Source organism: Ovis aries, chromosome 7 (assembly GCF_016772045.2).
Source record: "Ovis aries strain OAR_USU_Benz2616 breed Rambouillet chromosome 7, ARS-UI_Ramb_v3.0, whole genome shotgun sequence".
Lineage (NCBI taxonomy): Eukaryota > Metazoa > Chordata > Mammalia > Artiodactyla > Bovidae > Ovis > Ovis aries.
In genome coordinates this window covers 42055938-42075020 of record NC_056060.1, presented here as the reverse complement: position 1 = coordinate 42075020, position 19083 = coordinate 42055938, and the positions used below count along the sequence as shown (strand labels likewise).

The 19083-nt window shown below is 42.2% G+C and overlaps 1 protein-coding gene and 1 long non-coding RNA gene across 13 annotated transcripts in view; one reads left to right on the top strand and one right to left on the bottom strand.

Annotated features, from left to right (window-relative positions):
• The window catches only part of TRIM9 (tripartite motif containing 9), a 123092-nt gene extending 109673 nt beyond the window's left edge, over nt 1–13419 (top strand). For 2 of the 12 annotated variants that reach the window (XM_042252316.2, XM_027971728.3), the window contains exons 8-13: nt 1060–1248; nt 3738–3779; nt 4202–4225; nt 5037–5340; nt 8923–9085; nt 11359–13419. In XM_042252316.2, coding sequence (XP_042108250.1) covers nt 1060–1248; nt 3738–3779; nt 4202–4225; nt 5037–5340; nt 8923–9085; nt 11359–11421 — 785 coding nt within the window. In that variant the 3' untranslated portion in view covers nt 11422–13419. Of the gene's footprint in view, nt 1–1059; nt 1249–3737; nt 3780–4201; nt 4226–5036; nt 5341–8922; nt 9620–11358 lie in introns of those variants that run through there. The other 10 variants (XM_027971726.3, XM_027971725.3, XM_027971731.3 and 7 more) reach the window with 8 other exon arrangements.
• LOC132660182 (uncharacterized) lies at nt 3203–11552 on the bottom strand. The gene is made up of 2 exons (XR_009601485.1): nt 11458–11552; nt 3203–10361 (listed from the first exon to the last, which is right to left on the bottom strand). It is a non-coding gene; the product is annotated as an uncharacterized LOC132660182 (long non-coding RNA).
• Nucleotides 13420–19083: the final 5664 nt, after the last annotated feature.

Genomic DNA, 19083 nt, shown 5'->3' with positions numbered 1-19083 from the left:
AGAGGAACATGCTAATAGACTCAAACCAGAAAAATATTCCCAGGAACACTTAAGCCACCAAAACAAAATTATTGTTTCAATGAGAAGAAATTCCCTTGGTGTTTTGGAATTAGAATTCTACCATCATGCTCTCTGTATTTCCTGATTTGTTACTATTAAATTGAGTTCTAAGAAGTCCCCAATTGGTAAAACATGTGTCTTTAAATAGATCAATCGACAGCGTACAACCACCTATTGTTTAACAAATGAGAAAGGAATGATTTCAGTAATTTAGAGGTGAGAAACTACCTCTAAATTACTTTAAATTCTAAAACTAGATGAAGCAATTGATATGTCTTACTATGGTATAATAGCCATCTTCATTCCAGACCTCTCTGAAAACAAAGACATTTTTGCCAATAAGGACCAATGTACCTCACCATTGCCCGTGGTCGTTTATTCTTAGAGATCCAGAGATATTCAAGGGCACCCCTCAGGGCTGATCTTAATTCAGAAACACAGGTAAGGCTCCTTCCCTAGTTACTTGTTCAGCCCACTGTCCTTCTCTGATTTAAAGAGCAAGTCTTGAGTATGCTGGTATAGACAAACCATCTTGTCCATTTAGAAACAGAAATGTATATATTAAGAGAGAAAAAGGGACATATGGAACAGCACAGAGTTAGTAAAAACTGTCACCTCCTAAATAGAAACCTTTTCAGAGACCATTGTTGTACAGATAGTAATATCCAACAGATGTGAAGAGGGTAAAATATTGATCTCTTGGTCATCAATGGGTAAATTTAAGGTTTCTAGGTTCAACTCTAAAGATATTTAATTAAAAGGAAACTTCCAATACTTTCTGTACCCATAAAAATCAAGGGAAAAATGAAGACACTCGTTTGTGATGTTTGAAGTATCCTCTGGTTTGAGTTCTGTCCTGCCGAGAATTCCCTAAACCACATTGGCCTCTATGGGGTGGATGAGGCTTTGTGAAAATGCATTCGTGAGGCAGGTCTTGGGGAAGCGTGCACGGCAGGTGGCAGATTTCTGATCTCTAGTTTGCATTGATCTTACATTTAGACACAGACTCAGAAGAACAGACAGTCCCTTTTCCAGTGCCTTCGGAAAGATTGCCGCTCCGTAGAATGAGTCCTTTCTCCTCCACCCTTAATCTACAACCCAGCTTCCCCGGGAGAGCCTACTTTGATTTCCGATCCTCACCCCACCAGCTGAGCTTGCATTCCTCTTTACAGTCTCTCAATGCACCGGGTGAGCCAAGCTCGTCTGAACTTTCCTCTTGATCTCTGTGCCTTGAAGGCATCTCGGAAATACCTGTTTTGTTCTTGCTGTTCATGTGCGTGCGGAGGGCAGTGAGCTAATCTCTATGTCTGTGGCCTGCTTCCGGTATGAGGAGCATTTGGATGATGGGAGACTTGTGGCATTCATGTTTGTGTGGTGTGAGGATTAACATCGAGCTGTGGTCAGTGTATATAATGGTGTTGAAAAGTGATGAGTGAAGTTGTTCTTTTTGCACAAGCTGGTACCCCCACCGTGGGAACCCCGCTCTGTCATCACATGCCATGGCATAGCACGCACAGGTGCTGGCTGAGGGGACGCTGTGGCCTTAGTTGGGAGGTTTGCAACCCTGCTGTATCCAGGAAACCAGCTGTGTCTGGGAGACTGGATCAGTGCATCCAGCCTGGAGTGGTCTGATTAAACATAGACTCAAGAGATCTTTACTGAAAAAAGTAAAAAACTTGCCAACAGCAGAATGCATCATGCAAAGCAGCAAACCAGAGAGCAGAAAGTGAAAGTGTTTTCTGCAAAAGCCTTGCTCACTGGTCAGACAGTGTACTCAAGGCTGATTTTTTCTAAGCAAAAGGAAGGAACAATCACCAGCTAAATCAGAAAGCCTGAATTAGCCTAAGGCCCAAAGATGGGAGTCACTGAGAAGTTAGGCCTCCGGAAGTTTCCCACAGCTGTGAGGGTTGTGACAGGGTTTCAGGTTTCAAGCTGGACTAGTGATACTATTCTGTGAACTCTGTCTAGAAAATAGAATCTTAAAATATCTAAGACGCAGACCTATTTGATCTCTTCAGGACTATATTGTAATCAGGGCTACACATGATGCACATTTTACATTTCCAGAGGCTTCTTTTGTTTGTTATTTTATTCTGTTTGCTCATCCCACATCCTGGAATGAAGAAGGCCTCAGCATGACAGTGCAAAAAGGATGCAGGGACTTCGAGCTCCCTTTAAAATGACTGTTTTTCTTTGTGCTTTTATGTTTCCTCTTGTTTCTCTGTGCACTATTGGCTTTTAAACATGCTTTGTTATGGAACTCTCTTCACTTGTGTCTAATGTACTGAAATATTGTTATAGTCTTTGTAATGTACATTGTCTCAAGAATAAAATGAAATGTGGGTTTGGGGATATTTGATGGCTGTAATTGACACCATTGTTGTATCGTTGAACCTTAAATGTACGATGGTGTATTTAAAGTAGTGTAAAAAGATTTCAGAAAGCTTGTTTTGAAAAAGATTTGCACAAGGCATGATTCATTTAAAAAAATTTAAAGCCCTATTCACGTTCTACAGATTTATTTCCAAAGCTGGATGAGATACAGTTTTAAAACTCCATGTGTTTCATACTCACTAAGTTCTCACCTGTGAATAGGAATTGAGATGATAATTGATAGAAACTAAACAAGTCATCAGCCATTTTTGCAAATGAATTCATCTCAGAGAAAAAGTAACCAAAAGTAAGGTCATAATCTTTACGTTTTGTTTTTAATTCAATCATTAGTCCCTTCTAAGGTGCTTTCTTAATTCTTTCAAAATTCTTTTAATTCAGTGTATTATCCTTCATTGAGTACATAAAGGCCTTACTGAGTTGAAAAAAAAAATTAAATGATCCTTTCTAGGAGATATTCTGGTGCTCATCAAAAATACATTTCAGTCACTGACACCACTTTAAATTGTAGTTCACACGCCTTTGAACATTTTAAGACTAGAATGCTTCCTCCACCCTGATGAAGCCTCTCATGGAAGAGGTAATTAAGAGTATCCAAATATTAAGGAAGGGGGAGGTGGGTACAAGAGTCCCACGGGTGATTCTAATGTATTTCTGAGGTCACTCCACCCCCATCAGCCATCATGCCGGCTCCCCTCCCTTAGGTGAAAAGGATGGTGTAGTAAAACAATCTAAGAAAGAGAGGAGGTCATTTTTGTTTTTACTACATTTATTTCATGTCATTATTAATAATTACCAGATGTCTTTATTAACATATGGATTACATCACATATTTAACTCTATAATTATCATTTGACTCAGGCCCAAGTCACAATAAAGGCCTTTTGGCACAACCAGAAGAACATGGAATAGTGATGTAGAATGCAGCTTTATCAAGATTCAGTGATTTCTACACTTCAACTGGATGAATTCTTCTCATTTTCTTCTGAATATGAAAACTTTAATGGAAAAGTTTAAACTTAGAATAAGATAAAAATTTAAGCTATACAGTTTAGAAACAATTGGAAGAGACTTTATTAAATTAAAAAGAAAAGATCTACTATTCATTTTGAAAGAGAAGAGAAGCAGTTTTTACTCCAGCAAGTAAACTAACATAAAAAGGGCTTTGGTTTTTCATGAATCAGGCCTCTGGTGACTATTCAGCTGGTGCTTTTTACGTGTATACAAATAATCTTTATTGAGTTGGTTGTTGTTTCATAGCTTTGATGTGTAGTATCTCTTTATAGGATGCAATTTTGAGACACAATCTACATCTTACTCTCAATTAGGCAAGTATACCTATTGTAATTGTTATCTTTTACTTATGTGCTTGGTATGCTCCATTCCCTTCACAAAATAAATGGTAGCAGCTTATTCTATGTCAATAAAATTGTTGAATTGTCATTCAAATCCCATTATAGCAATTTCTCTCATACTTAGAAAAAATGAAAAAGATGCCTGTCTTTTTAAATTTTGTACCTCAAAGAAGATTACTTTTCCCTCAGATTTCTTGTACAACAATGCACGCACTCATTATAAGCAGAAAACTTCTGGGCAAAAGGTACTAATCAGACCAATGGTTGTAGTGTCCAGTTTTAAACTTAGCCCTTTTTTGGTGTTAGTCTATCAAAAGAGACATGTATTCTTATCAGTGTCAATTTTGCCTCCTATTTCTCTCTCCCATGCCTTTCACTTGGAATGACAACAACAGTTGACATTAAAAAGCTGTTGGCAGGTATGGAATAACCTTATTCTGTTACCAATAGCAAAGACCAAAATGCATGTGAGGTGGTTCACAGGTCTGATAAATCAGCGATTCCGTCTGTCCAGAGGAGGTTCTTGGTAGGTGGGATTTAGAACCCGGACACAGCACTGTATACAAAGACATCATTCCATCTGCACTTAATCGCCAATACTTTTTACATGTTTTAAGAATAACACACACACTGTATTTGTGGTGAAGGAAGCAACCAGTCTTACATCCAAGTCTCAATCACTCATGAGAACTAGTTTCTGTTGCTGATAGCTCCAAAGCTTCTGAGTTTTCACTAACACTGAGGAAATCTTCAAAACAACTAAATTGAGCACTTCTGTGGAAGGCGTATTTCCGTGTTTCACTGAGTGTGTTTTATCCCTCCTCCATCTAGGACTCTAGTTACTAGCCTTCCCGTCTCAGGGTTACACAGGCATCTTAGTGCATCCCTCTCCCCTTATGTCTCTGGTGTACTGTTCTGCCAGTCACTGGGTGAAGGGACTTGATGCCACTCCACTCCCGGATCACCTGGTTGGGAGTGCAGTCTGAGCCAGGTAAACCCTGCTGGATTGGTCATGTGTCATCCGTCTGTTTCTGGGTGCAGAGAGCCCCAGGTCCCAGGACATGCCCCCTGTCTGCTCACTCATGGCCCCTTCTGGCTCTGGACACTTCCTTCCCACATGGAAGCATGAAAATGGGACAAAACACTCCTCTCCTGCCCAGGACTAAATTACAGTGTGAACTTGTTGGGTCCATCTTAGTAACCAACCACCCTCCCCTCTGTTGTCCCCAGTGGCCTGGTTTGCTTTCGACCCTGGCTCGGCACACTCTGACATCATCTTCTCCAATGACAACCTGACTGTGACCTGCAGTAGCTACGATGACCGCGTGGTTCTGGGGAAGACCGGTTTCTCCAAGGGCGTCCACTACTGGGAGCTGACAGTGGATCGCTACGACAACCACCCCGACCCCGCCTTCGGTGTGGCTCGCATCGATGTGATGAAGGATGTGATGTTAGGAAAGGACGACAAAGCCTGGGCAATGTATGTGGACAATAACCGGAGCTGGTTCATGCACAACAACTCGCACACCAACAGGTACCCTGCAGCCCCCCGCAAGCAAGCCTTCTTCATGTTGGCTTCTGGTCCAGAACGATAGCCCAAGTTCAGAGACCTATTAAATAGATAACATGAAGGAAGTCGGGCAGGCCATTTTTATTAAGTAGGCCTTCTACTCCTCTTAGCCAAGTCCATCCTGGTGTTTTGCTTTTTGCATAATGATAGGGACATGAGCACTTTCTTAGACCCCTCATTGCTGTAGTCCACTTAGGGCTGCAAACTAAGAATCCTCATGAATATCTATTATAGAAAAACATTCCAGGATTCTAAAACACAGTCTTACAACTTACCAGAAAAGCACTTGTGTACAAGATACTCAGTTTTTCTGAACATCAGTTTCTAAATCCACCAATTAGGAAAATCATATTTTTCCATGCAGAAATGTTCCCATGATTAAATGAAACAGGCAAAAATACCTCCCATTAGAGGCATCTGAAAATAGAAGCCACTGTTCTTCTTAGTAGTTAAATGGTATTGAACACTTTAAACTAAATCTTATGGGTTTTTTTTTAAATTTATGATATATTTAAATCTTACGGATGCCAGTTTGGATAGTTTTATAGTTGAAGAACCCTTTTATTATTATATGGATTCAGAGCACCCAGTATGCTGGGGAAAGAGAACACAGGAATTGTTTTCGGTTTTCCTTTACCACCAAAATCTAGACAATTATAATTTAACTCATACTATAACATTTTCTTTAGACTTCCTTTTTCATTTGGTTTGTGTTTTCTTCCTCAAATGTATTTTTCACAAATTTCCTGGTAGAGAAGTGTCTTTTAGGAACATGGTCCACCTTATTCTCAAATACATCCCCAAGCTACATTTTTATTGGTGTCTGGAATGGGGGTGTGGGGAACTACAGCTATATTCAGTCAGAAGGAAAGTGAGTCGTGCAGTGGTAGGCAGTGGGCTCCACTGTCTCAGCTTTTTCTGTGTGTTCATCACTGCCTCCCTTCTAGCCAGTAGGCCTCCTAGGGCCTCCACTTCTTCTTCCCTTGGATAGTTTCTCTACATCTGCATTCAGTCGTGCTTGGTCCACTGTCCCTTGAAGTGAACACGTTGCTGGCCAAAATCATGGCCTTCTCTGCCCACCAAAGCCAGATGAAAAATACAGAGACAGAGTTTGGAGGAAATAGAAAGGTAGCTTCAAATTCTCAGCCAGTGGAAAGGCGAACACAGTAGGCTCATGCCTTCCCCACCATGGGGAGTCTAGGGGCTTCTATAAGATGGGGAACAAAGGTGTTAGGATCTGGATTTCTTCCTCTTGTGTTGTTTCAAAGGCAGTCATCCTGGCTGGTGTCAGTAACCCAGCACCTGAGACTGGCAGTTCCATGGCTCTGTGGCCCTCTTTCTGATGTGTAACTACAACGGGAAGGGTGTTACAAGGGTAAACACCAGATAGGGGATGTATCTAGCATAGAGTCAAAGGAAAATAGGTGTGAAGTGTAGCTCCTGCAGAGTTAGGGGGCAAAAGAAGCAAACTTAGTTACAGAGTTCAGTTCAGTTCAGTCACTCAGTCATGTCCGACTCTTTGTAACCCCATGAATCGCAGCACACCAGGCCTCCCTGTCCATCACCAACTCCCAGAGTTCACCCAAAGCCATGTCCACCGAGTCAGTGATGCCATCCAGCCATCTCATCCTCTGTCGTCCCCTTCTCCTTCTGCCCCCAATCCCTCCCAGCATCAGACTCTTTTCCAATGAGTCAACTCTTCTCATGAGGTCGCCAAAGTACTCGAGTTTCAGCTTTACCATCATTCCTTCCAGAAAACACCCAGGGCTGATCTCCTTTAGAATGGACTGGTTGGATCTCCTTGCAGTCCAAGGGACTCTCAAGAGTCTTCTCCAACACCACAGTTCAAAAGCATCAATTCTTCGGCACTCAGCTTTCTTCACAGTCTAACTTTCACATCCATACATGATCACAGGAAAAACCATAGCCTTGACCAGATGGACCTTTGTTGGCAAAGTAATGTCTCTGCTTTTAGGAGCAGTTAAAGTGAAAAAAAAGCTAGTACTGTTCAGGCCTGCTCACTGTTATCTTTATCTTCCTGGTTCTCAGGAACAGGAAAGAAAAAAACTCACTCCTCATTTTTTTCCCTTTTCACTTGCAACACACACATGCCATTCCAGCCTGGTCACAAATCCTACCTACTATGTGTAGAGAAGCTGTTACCTTCAGGGATTCACATCTGAGGGACCCTCTGTCGCCAGCTCCCTGATGCCATCACCCATGTACCCCACTTACTTTTCCCTTTCAACTTCTTTATATTGGAATGAAGGGGTAATAATACAACTGCCATACTATGCAGAGAAACAGTTTCTTAAAGCAGAACACGTCCCCTTGCATGTAAACTGCATGTCACCAGGGCCATCATTGCTGAAACTGAGGAACTGCCAAGACACCATTGATACCCCGGTGTTTTTAACGACTGTGCACAATCTGTGTTCTGCATCCCAAGGGGAAAAGAAAAACACTCTCACAGGTCTGTGAGGCTGAAGTTCAGTACTGCTAGATCTCAGTGAGGAGGAAAAGGACAGATCTGATTGTCTAGGCTTAATGGCTTTTTATGAAACCATCAGTTAAAGCATAAGACACAATTTGTTTCCAGTGACAATCACTCCAGCTCCTAAAGTACGATTATTTCACCTTACAGAGAGAAGATTCCTCTTGTTCAATGTTGCCATTTTATGGAGAGCCTCCAGCTTCTCAATTCAATTTCAGTATGCCCCAAATTCCCATCTTTCTGGAATGAGTTTTTCTGATTGATGAACAGCATGAGGCCCCAAATCTAATTTTTCATGCCTGTGTTCTAGGTTCAGCTTAAGTGCCTCTTTACTTTGACTTTCAAATTAAATCGTTTTGGATTGAATGACGCTTAATTCACAACTTGAGACACAGCTCGAGGCAAAGTTCTGGTAGCCTAAAGGCTACTTTTTGTTCCTGGCCTTTGATGCTTGTGTATCCCTGTGGAGACTGTGTGAAGGGGTTCACTCTTAGCAATAGCAGAGCAGCGCAGTGAACCTGTGTATTTTCAACGTGAGAATTGGTTCAGGGAGCAAGCAGATCTTACTTTTTTATATACATGGGCTTCCCAGGTGGTGTGAGTGGTAATGAATCCGCCTGCCAATGCAGGAGACTTTTTTATATAAAGCAGGAGCCATAAGAGACGTGGGTTTGATCCTTGGGTGGGAAGATCCCCTGAAGGAGGGCCTGGCAACCAACTCCATTATACTTGCCTGGAGAATCCCAGAATCCCATAGACAGAGGAGCCTGAAGGGCTATGATGATCCACTGGGTCACAAAGAGTCAGACATGACTAAAGCAACTGAGCACCGCACAACACAGCTATACATGCGGCACATAAGTAGATAAACAGTATATCTGTGGCGTTAAAACTGTATGTGAGGAGGGGTCACTAAGAGGAAAAGTGTGTTAGAAGGCTTTGGGGGTAGGGAATGAGAATTTTAAACAGATTAAGAAATAACTGGTTTAACCATACAAACGGAGCTTCTGGAAGGACGGGCAAGTGAAACCCTATGTTTTCTTTTTCCACAGAACTGAGGGAGGGATCACAAAGGGGGCCACGATTGGGGTCCTCCTCGACTTCAATAGAAAAACCTTGACGTTTTTTATCAACGACGAACAGCAAGGTCCCATCGCGTTTGAGAACGTGGAGGGCCTGTTCTTCCCGGCAGTCAGCCTGAACAGGAACGTGCAGGTGAGCGGCTGCTCCATTTGTGAGGCTGCCCGCGGGACGGTGAGCTCAGTCCCCCACCTTGGAGGGCCCAGACCAAGACGCGGAGGAGAGGGGTGCGGGGTGGGAGGACGTGACAAGGGAGATAATTCCAGACCAGCATAAGCCCCTTCGTTGTATTTAGACACAGCTTGGTGAACAGCAGCAGGGGAAACTGGGATTCTCTGGTGGCAGGCTAATGACTGTCCTCCTGAGCCCTAGATTCCTCTCTAGTGGAAAGGAAACTCTTGAACCGGTGGCCTGAAAGCAAATGAAATGACTGCCGCAAAGCCCCAGGAGCTCCTGAGAAGTGAAAGTGTGAGCCTGAAGTGCTAACAAGATGCTTAGAAATCTGGGGCTTCTCCACTGCAGACTTATCACTTCTGTTAGGGAGGGAAAACATAGTCCCTGCCTGCAAGTTAGTAATGATTTTTTGTAAATATAAACAACAGGGTTTCCTTATTTGTTCATTCAATAAATATCTACTGAGTGCCTTTGATATGTCAGGCACTACTGAAGTATTTAAGTATTGTTGTTTATCAGTGAAAACATAAAAATGAAAATCTTGCCCTCTTAGAGCTTGCATTTTAGTTACAAGAGACACAGTAAATAATACGCACAATTGCTGTGTTAATTATATAGTGTATTAGAAGGCACTATTGGAAAAGACCCTTATGCTGGGAATGATTGCGGGCAAGAGGATAAGGAGGTGACAGAGGATGAGATGGTTGGATGGCATCACTGACTCAATAGATATGAGTTTGGGCAAACTCTGGGAGTTAGTGAAGGACAGGGAAGCCTGGCATTCTGCAGTTCATGGGGTCGCAAAGAGGCAGACACGACTTAGCGACTAAACAACAGCAGCAAGGCAATATGCAGTGGAGAGAAGACAAGGAAAGGGTGGGGAACCAAGAGTGCCAGGGTAGGGAGGGCAGTGGCAGTCTTAAGCAGGGTGGTCAGCATAGGTGGGCCTTATTGCAGTCACAGGTGAGCTGAGCCTTGAAGGAAGTGAGGGAGTGAGCTGGGTAAGGCTTTCCAGGCAGAGGGAACAGCCAGGGCAAAGTTTCTAAGATGTGAAGGGCTTCACACAGGGAAAGAAGGGCCAGGAAACCACAGCTGGGGCAGATGGGGGGGCGGTGGGAGAACAGATCAGGGCATGTGCGAGAGGGTGCCCTACCAGCCACTGCTGAGATGGGAGCGCTCACTTCCGATTTGAGCTGGAACTTGACACTGGCTATGAGCTTCACTCAGCAGATGGGTGCTGAAAGATAGATAGGGTTTAAGCATCAACACAGTGCTCGTAATTTTTGTTGTATACAGAACTGCCATCTTGGGAGCTATTTTAAAAAACCATTGTTGTTTATCAGTATGTGCAATAGAAGTGATTGCAACCCAGTGACCTCTGCCCTTCTCTCTTGCTGCAACTTGATGGGTTTTTCTGGAAGGCTGAAATCTAATCCATCAAGAGTTTGGCTCTGCATTGGACCAAAGAAAGCCATAGATTTCCCTAGAAGTGTGTTTTCGAAAACACTCATTCAAAGTTTTCTGCTTTTTTAGCTGTTTCCCTTGCAAAGACTATTGTACTCAGTGCTCTTTAGAGGTTTCTGGGATGTTCTGAGTATCTTCAGAGAAAGACTCTTAGACTGGGGAAGACAGGGATAAGGTGGAGAGAGATGACAGAGAGCACTGCGTGAAATGGTTCTAGCCTGATTGGTGCAGCCATCCACTGAGGTCTGAGGTTAGACAGGAATCAGTGAAATAGTTTAAGTGCCCATGTCTCCTCATTCTCGGCAATCATCTAGGCCATCCCAAAGTGAAAGGCTTATCCTGATTGAAATAACTAGGGGACAAATAACAGGGGAAGGGTTGTCTGCTCATCTGTTCTCTATCCATGGATATGGCAGTGACCATTGCAATGTGGCCAAAAGGCTTTGCCACCTGCAAATCAATGCCTCATTCTTCAGTCATAAGGAACACAATCTCCCCAGAATTCTTTGAAGAGGCAGGTGGATTCGAATCATATTATCAAGTGTCTCCAGGATCAGGGAGCCCAGCATGGTGGCCAGGTTCTTAGCACAGGCTGAATTCGACTGGAGTTCTCTGTGATGTCTACTAGAACAGATGTTACAGAAAAGTGAACAGATCCTTTTCTGAATTAGGAACAAGCCCACTTGTTCCTAAGCGGGGAGAGGGTCCAGTTGGGGGGTGAGGGGGAGGGCTCCTAAAGTGCCTCCAGGACTCACAGTCTCTTCCCCTAGGTCACGCTTCACACGGGGCTCCAAGTCCCCGACTTCTACTCCAGCAGAGCATCAATAGCCTAAGAATGTGCCGTGGAGGCGCCAGCTGCCTGTTCTTACCTCCCGCCTGAGAGTGACCGCAAGGAGCTCAGCCAGACCTGGAGGGAGAGGAGGAGAAACGCTGGTCCTCGTACCCACAGCGCCCCCCCCCACACACACACCCTTCCCTCCAGCCTCTCTACTGCTGTAAAGCCTGCTTTCTCTTCCATAGTCAGCAGTTCTAACCAACAGAGGATCTAGACAGCCCACCATGTCACTTTGTTTCCAAACCCAGATTTTGCTTTTATTTACATTAATTTTTATGTAGGTGAGTTATCTTTTGTTTTTCTTCTGATTGTGTCATTGGTGAGTTACGAACTGGCACTGCCAAGAGAAAATTCTCCTAATAACTTTTTTCTTAAGCTCTGTCAAAGAGGTAGGTGGTAGGGAGAAGTAGGGAAGAATGAGCTGAACTTAGAGCTTGCCATTTAGAATGTTCTTGAGTGTTCTTACCCTGTGACTTCTCATGCAGTGTTACCTCTGCATAGCTAGTCTTTTCAGCAATGAAAAGTTTTACTATCCATTGAAGCACAAAAATGATAGCTACACAACTGCATAGAGGTTCATAGCAGTGTAGGCTCAAAGGACATCTGGGTCATTAGGATGGGTCAGAAACCCTGGTCACTGATTGAAACTGGAAAGTCTCTAAACATAGGCAGGCCAGGGGACTTCATGATTTGGTTCATTTATTTATCACAAGTTTTTAATTGAGAACCTATTATGGACCAGACACTGTTCTAGATGCTAGAGACACAATAGTGAATACACAGGTGTGGTCTCTGCCCTCCTGGAGCTTATATTGTCCTAGGAGAACAAACCAAAAATAAAACTATTGCAAACTGTTACTAGTACTAGAAAGGAAATAAAAAGGGCCAAAGAAGCTCATTGGCAAGATCTTTCAGATCCCCCAGAATGATGCTAAAAATCCATACAGTCTGGCCATAGCACCAGAAACATACCAACTCAATGCCTTTCCAACTGTGCTATTTTAATTATGGTACCTGCTGCCATTCATCACAAAGCCCTTCTTTAGTAGAAAGGATGTCAGCATTCCTATTTGTTAATGCTGCAGTGATACTAAGCCTTAAAAACTTAATGTGAAAAAAAAAAGTAATAACCAGAAGGAGGCGCTCTCATTCTCAGTAATGGGGGATCTTAAGTTGCAGCTCACAGCATTCCATTCTCAGGATTAATGCTCTTGTCTCCGTTTAGACTCGCTTTCTGTGCCTGTCACAGGTGAACTGTCCATCCACTCAGCTGCCGTTCACAACCCACCTTTCTGGACTAGTTCAAATAATGTTTGGAAGGAAAATGAAATTGTAGGTCACTGCTCTGCTCTTAACAGAGATAATAGCAAAACAGCAGAATAATTAACGTATTACTTCCATGTAGAGATAGACCTATATAAGCTTCCTTTCAGATTCTTTTGTTTGACATGAAGTTTTAGAAAATGTTGGACCTTGAAAGAAGTTCTGGTTAGTTGTCTAAATATTTGCCAGGGAGTCAAGAAATTCACCATGAAAAAAAGAAAAAAGTAGTGGAAAAAAAAGCAGTAGAATGGGAAAGCTAGCAAATTAAAGTTTGGGCAAAAAGTAATATATGTAAATAGCTAATAGTTTACTTTGTGCTTTATTTAGATTATTTCTATCTGCTGTGGTGTTTTTCTAATTAAGTGTACCTAATTTATTGAATGGGTGCTATCCTGTTTGTGTCCACCTTGGTTTTTCTTGGCTACAGAACCACTCTGTTGCAGGCCAACACTAATTTGATATTTGATTTACTCTCCAGTGAGACTTGATGGCTGGGCCGCTGTAGACTCATAGTTACTCTTGTTCTTTATTAAATTCATCCTGCTAATTAGATTTCTAGTGACTGGTAACACGTAGTTCACACAGAATTGCAATTATAGATGCATATAGCTCCTGTACTAGAAAGAAAATGGATATTTCTGGTGTACCAATAAATGATTTTTATGAGAGAACATTTTATGTCTCTTTAGAATATCATAGTTTTTGGCCTATTTGGGACGACAGTTTACCTTTGTCAGAGCAATATTTCTTCAGCAAGGTGTCATTGGAAGGTCCCCCAGGACTGGGGAAAGCATATGTACTTCCTCCCGTCTCCTCAGGAGCCTGGCATTGTCTCCTGGCAGTACTGACCTCCTCAGTCTTAGCTTCATATAAAATATTAACAGTTGATGCCATTAAGGGTATGCCTCCCATCACTGGGGACTTAACTTTAACAAACTTGCTCCTAGAAGAGCCGCAAACTTGTCCTGCAAGATAGAATGTCACTGACTTTTTCTAACTTGGTTCCTTCACCATTTCTTAGAGTGGCTGAGCAATACGATTGTTTTTAAACAATTACAACATTGTTCATCTCCCTTATTAGCCTTTTAAAATGAACTGCCTTGGGTTTATATTAAAAGGAAAACATCATCTAAAAACATATTGAAAGCATGGCTTAAATCCATTTCACCTGCCTTTACCAATCTAGATTGCTGTTCTAAGACTTGCAAATCTTCCAAGCAGTAAGCAGCCTAAACTGCAAGATGTTTGTGGCAGTTGTTTTCCAGGAACTTGGCATCAGCTGTGTTGAGTTGGAGCTGAGTTTATTAAGACTGGATGGGACCACCGACCGACCCCTCAACTGGGCATGTGCAGGCAGGTGTCCCCCTTGGTGACCTTTTGACAACAGAGGGCTGTAATTAGTTACACCTGGGCAGAATGACCGTTATCACACCTTTTTGCAATCACCTTTCCCTAGGGCTCCCACGGGCCTCTCCAGATCAGAGGGCTGTAATTAGTTACAGCTGGGCAGAATAACCATTATCACACCTTTTGGCTATCACCTTTCCCGGGCACACCCCTCCATGTGCCCCATACCCCCCACATGCCCCTCCCTGTGCCCCTCAAGCCCTATGCCCCAGCCCAACCTCCTTCCTTATGCCCTAAATATCCCAAGCCCCTTGCCTTCGGTTGGAAGACGGGTTTAAGATTTGTTTCCCCGTTTGCTTTGCTAAAAGCCTCAGCATTTTGGTTCACTGTGCTTCAGGCAAGATGAACCTGGTTCCATAACAATTCGGTCCAGATTATAATCTCTGAATGTAACCTCTGACAGTTGTTGGAGCTTCTGCTCTGTATCCATCCAGGTTTCTGCTCTCTTCTTTCCTCACTCTCTACCCTGTTACTTTGTTCTTGTTCCTTGGCCCTATCTTCTGGTTTTCTGCCTTTCTCTCCTCTAACTACTGGGATGCTTTAGCCATGTTTTAATTTTTCCCTGGTGCTAAGGTTAATAGAACTTCTGATCCCCTGCCTATTTCCTCATAGGAGTGATTAAGTGATTTGCAAGAAATCACCCTATTTTCTGGAAATGAGATCCTCTTTTTCTGTCTCTATGTGTGTGCTTATCTTTTGCGCATCTACTTAACTCACTGACGAGAAAGAAGGGCTTTCTACGGAGTCAGAATTTCTGATTATGAATCAAAGAAACTATAGTAATTAAAGAAGTGCTTAGATCACACTACCTTATAATTTATATGAATATGCTGAAGATATCTGCATATATTCTTCAAATATATGAGCCAGCTACTTCCACTGAGACTGGTGGTTAGGGAACCTGGGGTCTGACATGCTACATCACACATAATTGAGGCTACCTTAATCGTGTCTTTCTGAAGAACCAGCTTTTTGGATACACACAGAATTTGGAGTATCAAAACAGAGTGAACACTGGACGTTGCTAATTACACATGCAGAAACATCAGCCTGGTCCTTTGAACTAATAGCTCTGTTCTGCTACAGATGTGCTAAGAAAAGCTACAGGTACAGAATCAGATACCACAGAATTAGATAGTGGTAATGGTTGCACAGCCTTATAAACATATTAAAAATCACTGAGTCGTACACTCTAGAGGGGTGAGAGGCCATGTTGGACATGTCCAGGACTCTCCTTACAGCCTCCCTCACTACCTAACAGTCTAGGTTCCTATCTCCCCAAACCTGTCCTCTGAAATAAAGCCCACGGCAGAAGCGGAGGGTCATCGAGGCCTGAGAAGCCAAACTCCTGGCCTGACTTTTTCTTCCTCTTCCCATATTCCCTTAGTCAGGGAAAGGGCTTTGGTTTGCTTCCCCTTGCTATGTGGTGAAGCTTGCCTGTACATGTTGCTCTTGACCTCCTACCGTGGACTTTAACCAGCTCCCTTCCTGACCACAGAGCTGGCGAGAGTGGAAAACCTGGCTGCCGCTAAGGAAACAACTCAAAATAGCTCTCACATACCCCGGTGGGTATGAATCTTGCCCACATTGCTTTTGTCCTTCTCCCACCAGGTAGAAATAAGCATTTACGGTGAAATCTAAAAGGGTTAATGTTTTGGTGTTCTTGCCCTTTCCCCCCTGCCAACATTTTTTTATAAAATTCTCTAAGTAATGAGGATAAATTAGAATTTCATTAACAAGCATGGCTGAATAATGTTTAACTTCAATTACCTATTAACAACTTACAAACTGCCTTTTGATATATGGCCACAATTTTTAATGTGCATGATGAAGGAAACCATAAAGCTAAAGAAACCACCATGATGAGAGAAACTTCATGAAGATATAAACCAGTGAGTTGTTCTCCACCCTGGCTTAAATTCTCCAATAAGAACAATATGTCCAGGGACTTCCCTGGTGGTCCAGTGGCTAAGATTCCGTAAGTGGGAAGGGTTTGGTCTCTGATCAGGGAACTAGATCCCACGTGCCACAGCTAAGAGTTTACATGCTGCAACTAAAGATCCTGCACGCCACAACTAAGACCAAGGACGGCCAGATAAACAAACAACATGTCCAGCTATGGGTCTATATGTTCTGAACCAAGAAAGGAGCACAAACAAGGCAAGCTACGTAAAAGTGCTATGTGCAGTAGAGATGAAAGACATGTTACATATAATTATTAAGTTACTTCTACCCTCTGCACTGTCAGACAGCCTGAGAGTAGCCAGGCATAGTGACTGAAAGCACAGCATCTGGCAGTTACTGTCTGAATTCTGGCCCTTGGGCCTGGTTCCAAGGGGTGCCAGCTGTGTGCCCTGGAGCAAACTGAAAACTCACCCACAGTTTCCATGTCTGTAAAGTGGAAATAGAAACATTGTTTTGAGAGTGAAAGCAAAAATTTAATGTAAAACACTCCAAACTGTGTGTGTCCCCTGTTGAATGTTATGAAGGTCTTTTCACGTCGAGTGTCATGAAGGTCTTTTCACGTCGAGTGTTATGAAGAACACTTTTCTATGAAAGTGTCACATGTTCTGTGATGATGTCAGTTCTGTCCCTTCCGTAAGATTCTGAGTGTCAACAGCGATTCTTATCATCTGCTTGGGAGACAGTGTGTAAAAATGCCTTTGTCAAATTCTACTGCAAAAATTACTGGAAGTTATGTAAAATAGATGACCAGTGCAAGTTGGATGCATGAAGCAAGGCACTCAAAGGCAGTGCTCTGGAACCACCCAGAGGGATGGAGTGGGGTTCAGGATGGGGGAGCACATGTGCACCCATGGCTGATTCATGTTGATGTATGACAAAAACCACCACAGTATTGTAAAATAATTATCCTCTGATTAAAATAAATTAAGTAAAAAAAAATTAATGGAAGAAGATAAGCAAGGAAATTCTGAGAAAAAGTTCACCTATATGACACCATTGAAATCTATTTCAAAGCCACAATAATCAAAATGGTATATAGTTTGACTTAATCAGCTACAGGATAACTCAGACTTCAGTGAATGTTGAACAAAGAATTACAAAGGAGGAAGTGAAAATTACTCCAAAATGTTGAAAATATTATTTGAAAATAGGTTAGCCATTTGGGAACTATATTTTAAATCATATCACAGCTCAGATATTAAGGGGTTAAACATTAAATAGTTAAAACTTTAATAGACCAGAACAAAAAGCAAATATTCATCTGATCTTTCTCAGGGAGGCTTAAATCACTGTAAATTAGTTTATGCAATGTTGTTGTGGTTGTCCAACTCTTTGGGACCCCATGGACTGCAGCGTGGCAGGCTTCCCTGCCCTTCACTATCTCCCAGAGTTTGCTCAAATTCATGTCCATTGCGTTGGCGATGCTATCTAACCATCTCATCCTCTGTTGCCCTCTTCTCCTTTTGCCTTCAGTCTTTACCAGCATCAGGGTCTTTTCCCATGAGTCAGCTCTTTGCATCAAGTGGGCAAAGTGTTAGAGTTTCAACTTCAGCATCAGTCCTCACAATAAATATTCAGAATTGATTTCCTTTAGGATTGACTGGTTTAACTTTCTTTCAGTCCAAGGGACACTCAAGAGTCTTCCCCAGCACCATAATCTGAAGGCATCAATTCTTCAGTGCTCAACCTTCTTTATGGTCCAGCTTTCACATCCATACATGACTACTGGAAAAACCATTGCTTTGACTATATGGACTTTTGATGTCTTTACTTTTTAATATGCTGTCTAAGTTTGTCATAGCTTTTGTTTCAAGGAGCAAGGAAGTTTATACAATAGGTTTAAACCTCCTCTCCAACCAGTATTTTACATTTTAAACCCTCCTGTGTTATCCCTACCCATATACCTTAGCCATCTGTTTTCTTCTTTAATTAACTGGGACCATTTTTATCCTGTCTAAACCCACTTTTAGTGATATAGATTTATGGAATGTATTGATTTATTGTTATGCTGCCATTTAACAAACTCCTTTTAAGGAAAGATTGAGGTATTAAATGTGAACTACTCTGTACTCTGGACTGTGTTTTCAACCTAATAGTTGTTTCTAATGAGAAAATCATCTGAAGTAAATGAGGATCCTAAATGTTCTTTCTGTAAAGGCTGATTTCTACATGTGATCTGTGAGAAGACCACTCCACTCAATATATTTTGCTAATTGCCTGTGGGAAGTGTGACTGTCAGATGTAAAGAAATAAGCTTCCAATCTTATCATTTGCCAAGCTTAAAATGATAAGTAGGTGAAGGTTAATTGCAGCTTCTCAGGAGGTTGGTTTCATAGTTAACAATACATGAGCTTTGCTGAATAGGCAAACTATCTGCTAAGCACTTAGACCTGCTATGCCTGCAGGGAAAAAAAAGTATCAGAAAGAAATCGGTCCATCTTACATGAAGAACAGAATCATGGCTGCCAAGGGGGAAAAGGGGAGGGGGAGAGGTGGACTGGGAGTCTGAGGTTAGCAGATGCAAACTATTACATTTAGAATGAATAAACAACAAGGTCTTACTGTATAAAACAGGAAACTGTATCCAGTCTCCTGGGATAAACCATCATGGAAAAGAATGTATATATGTGTATAACTGAGTCTCTTTGCTGTGTAGGAGAAATTAGCACAATGTTGTAAATCAACGATAATTCAGTTTTTTTTAATGGGACTTTTTTAAAACAAGGAAATCGGTTCATCTTAAAAACTTCTTAGGATCAGCCAGAACTCCATGCTGGACTATTAAATTCCATGTCTTCAAGATTTCAACTAGGACCAAGAATCAAAACATTAGTATAGTTATGTGCGCTGTGTGTAAGTTAATTGTCCTTCATCCAAGTTGAGGGTACACGTTTCCTTGATGTTAAGAGAACCTGAGTGTCTGCCCTTCATTGCTTGGGGAGACAGAATCCCAGTGGATCAGATG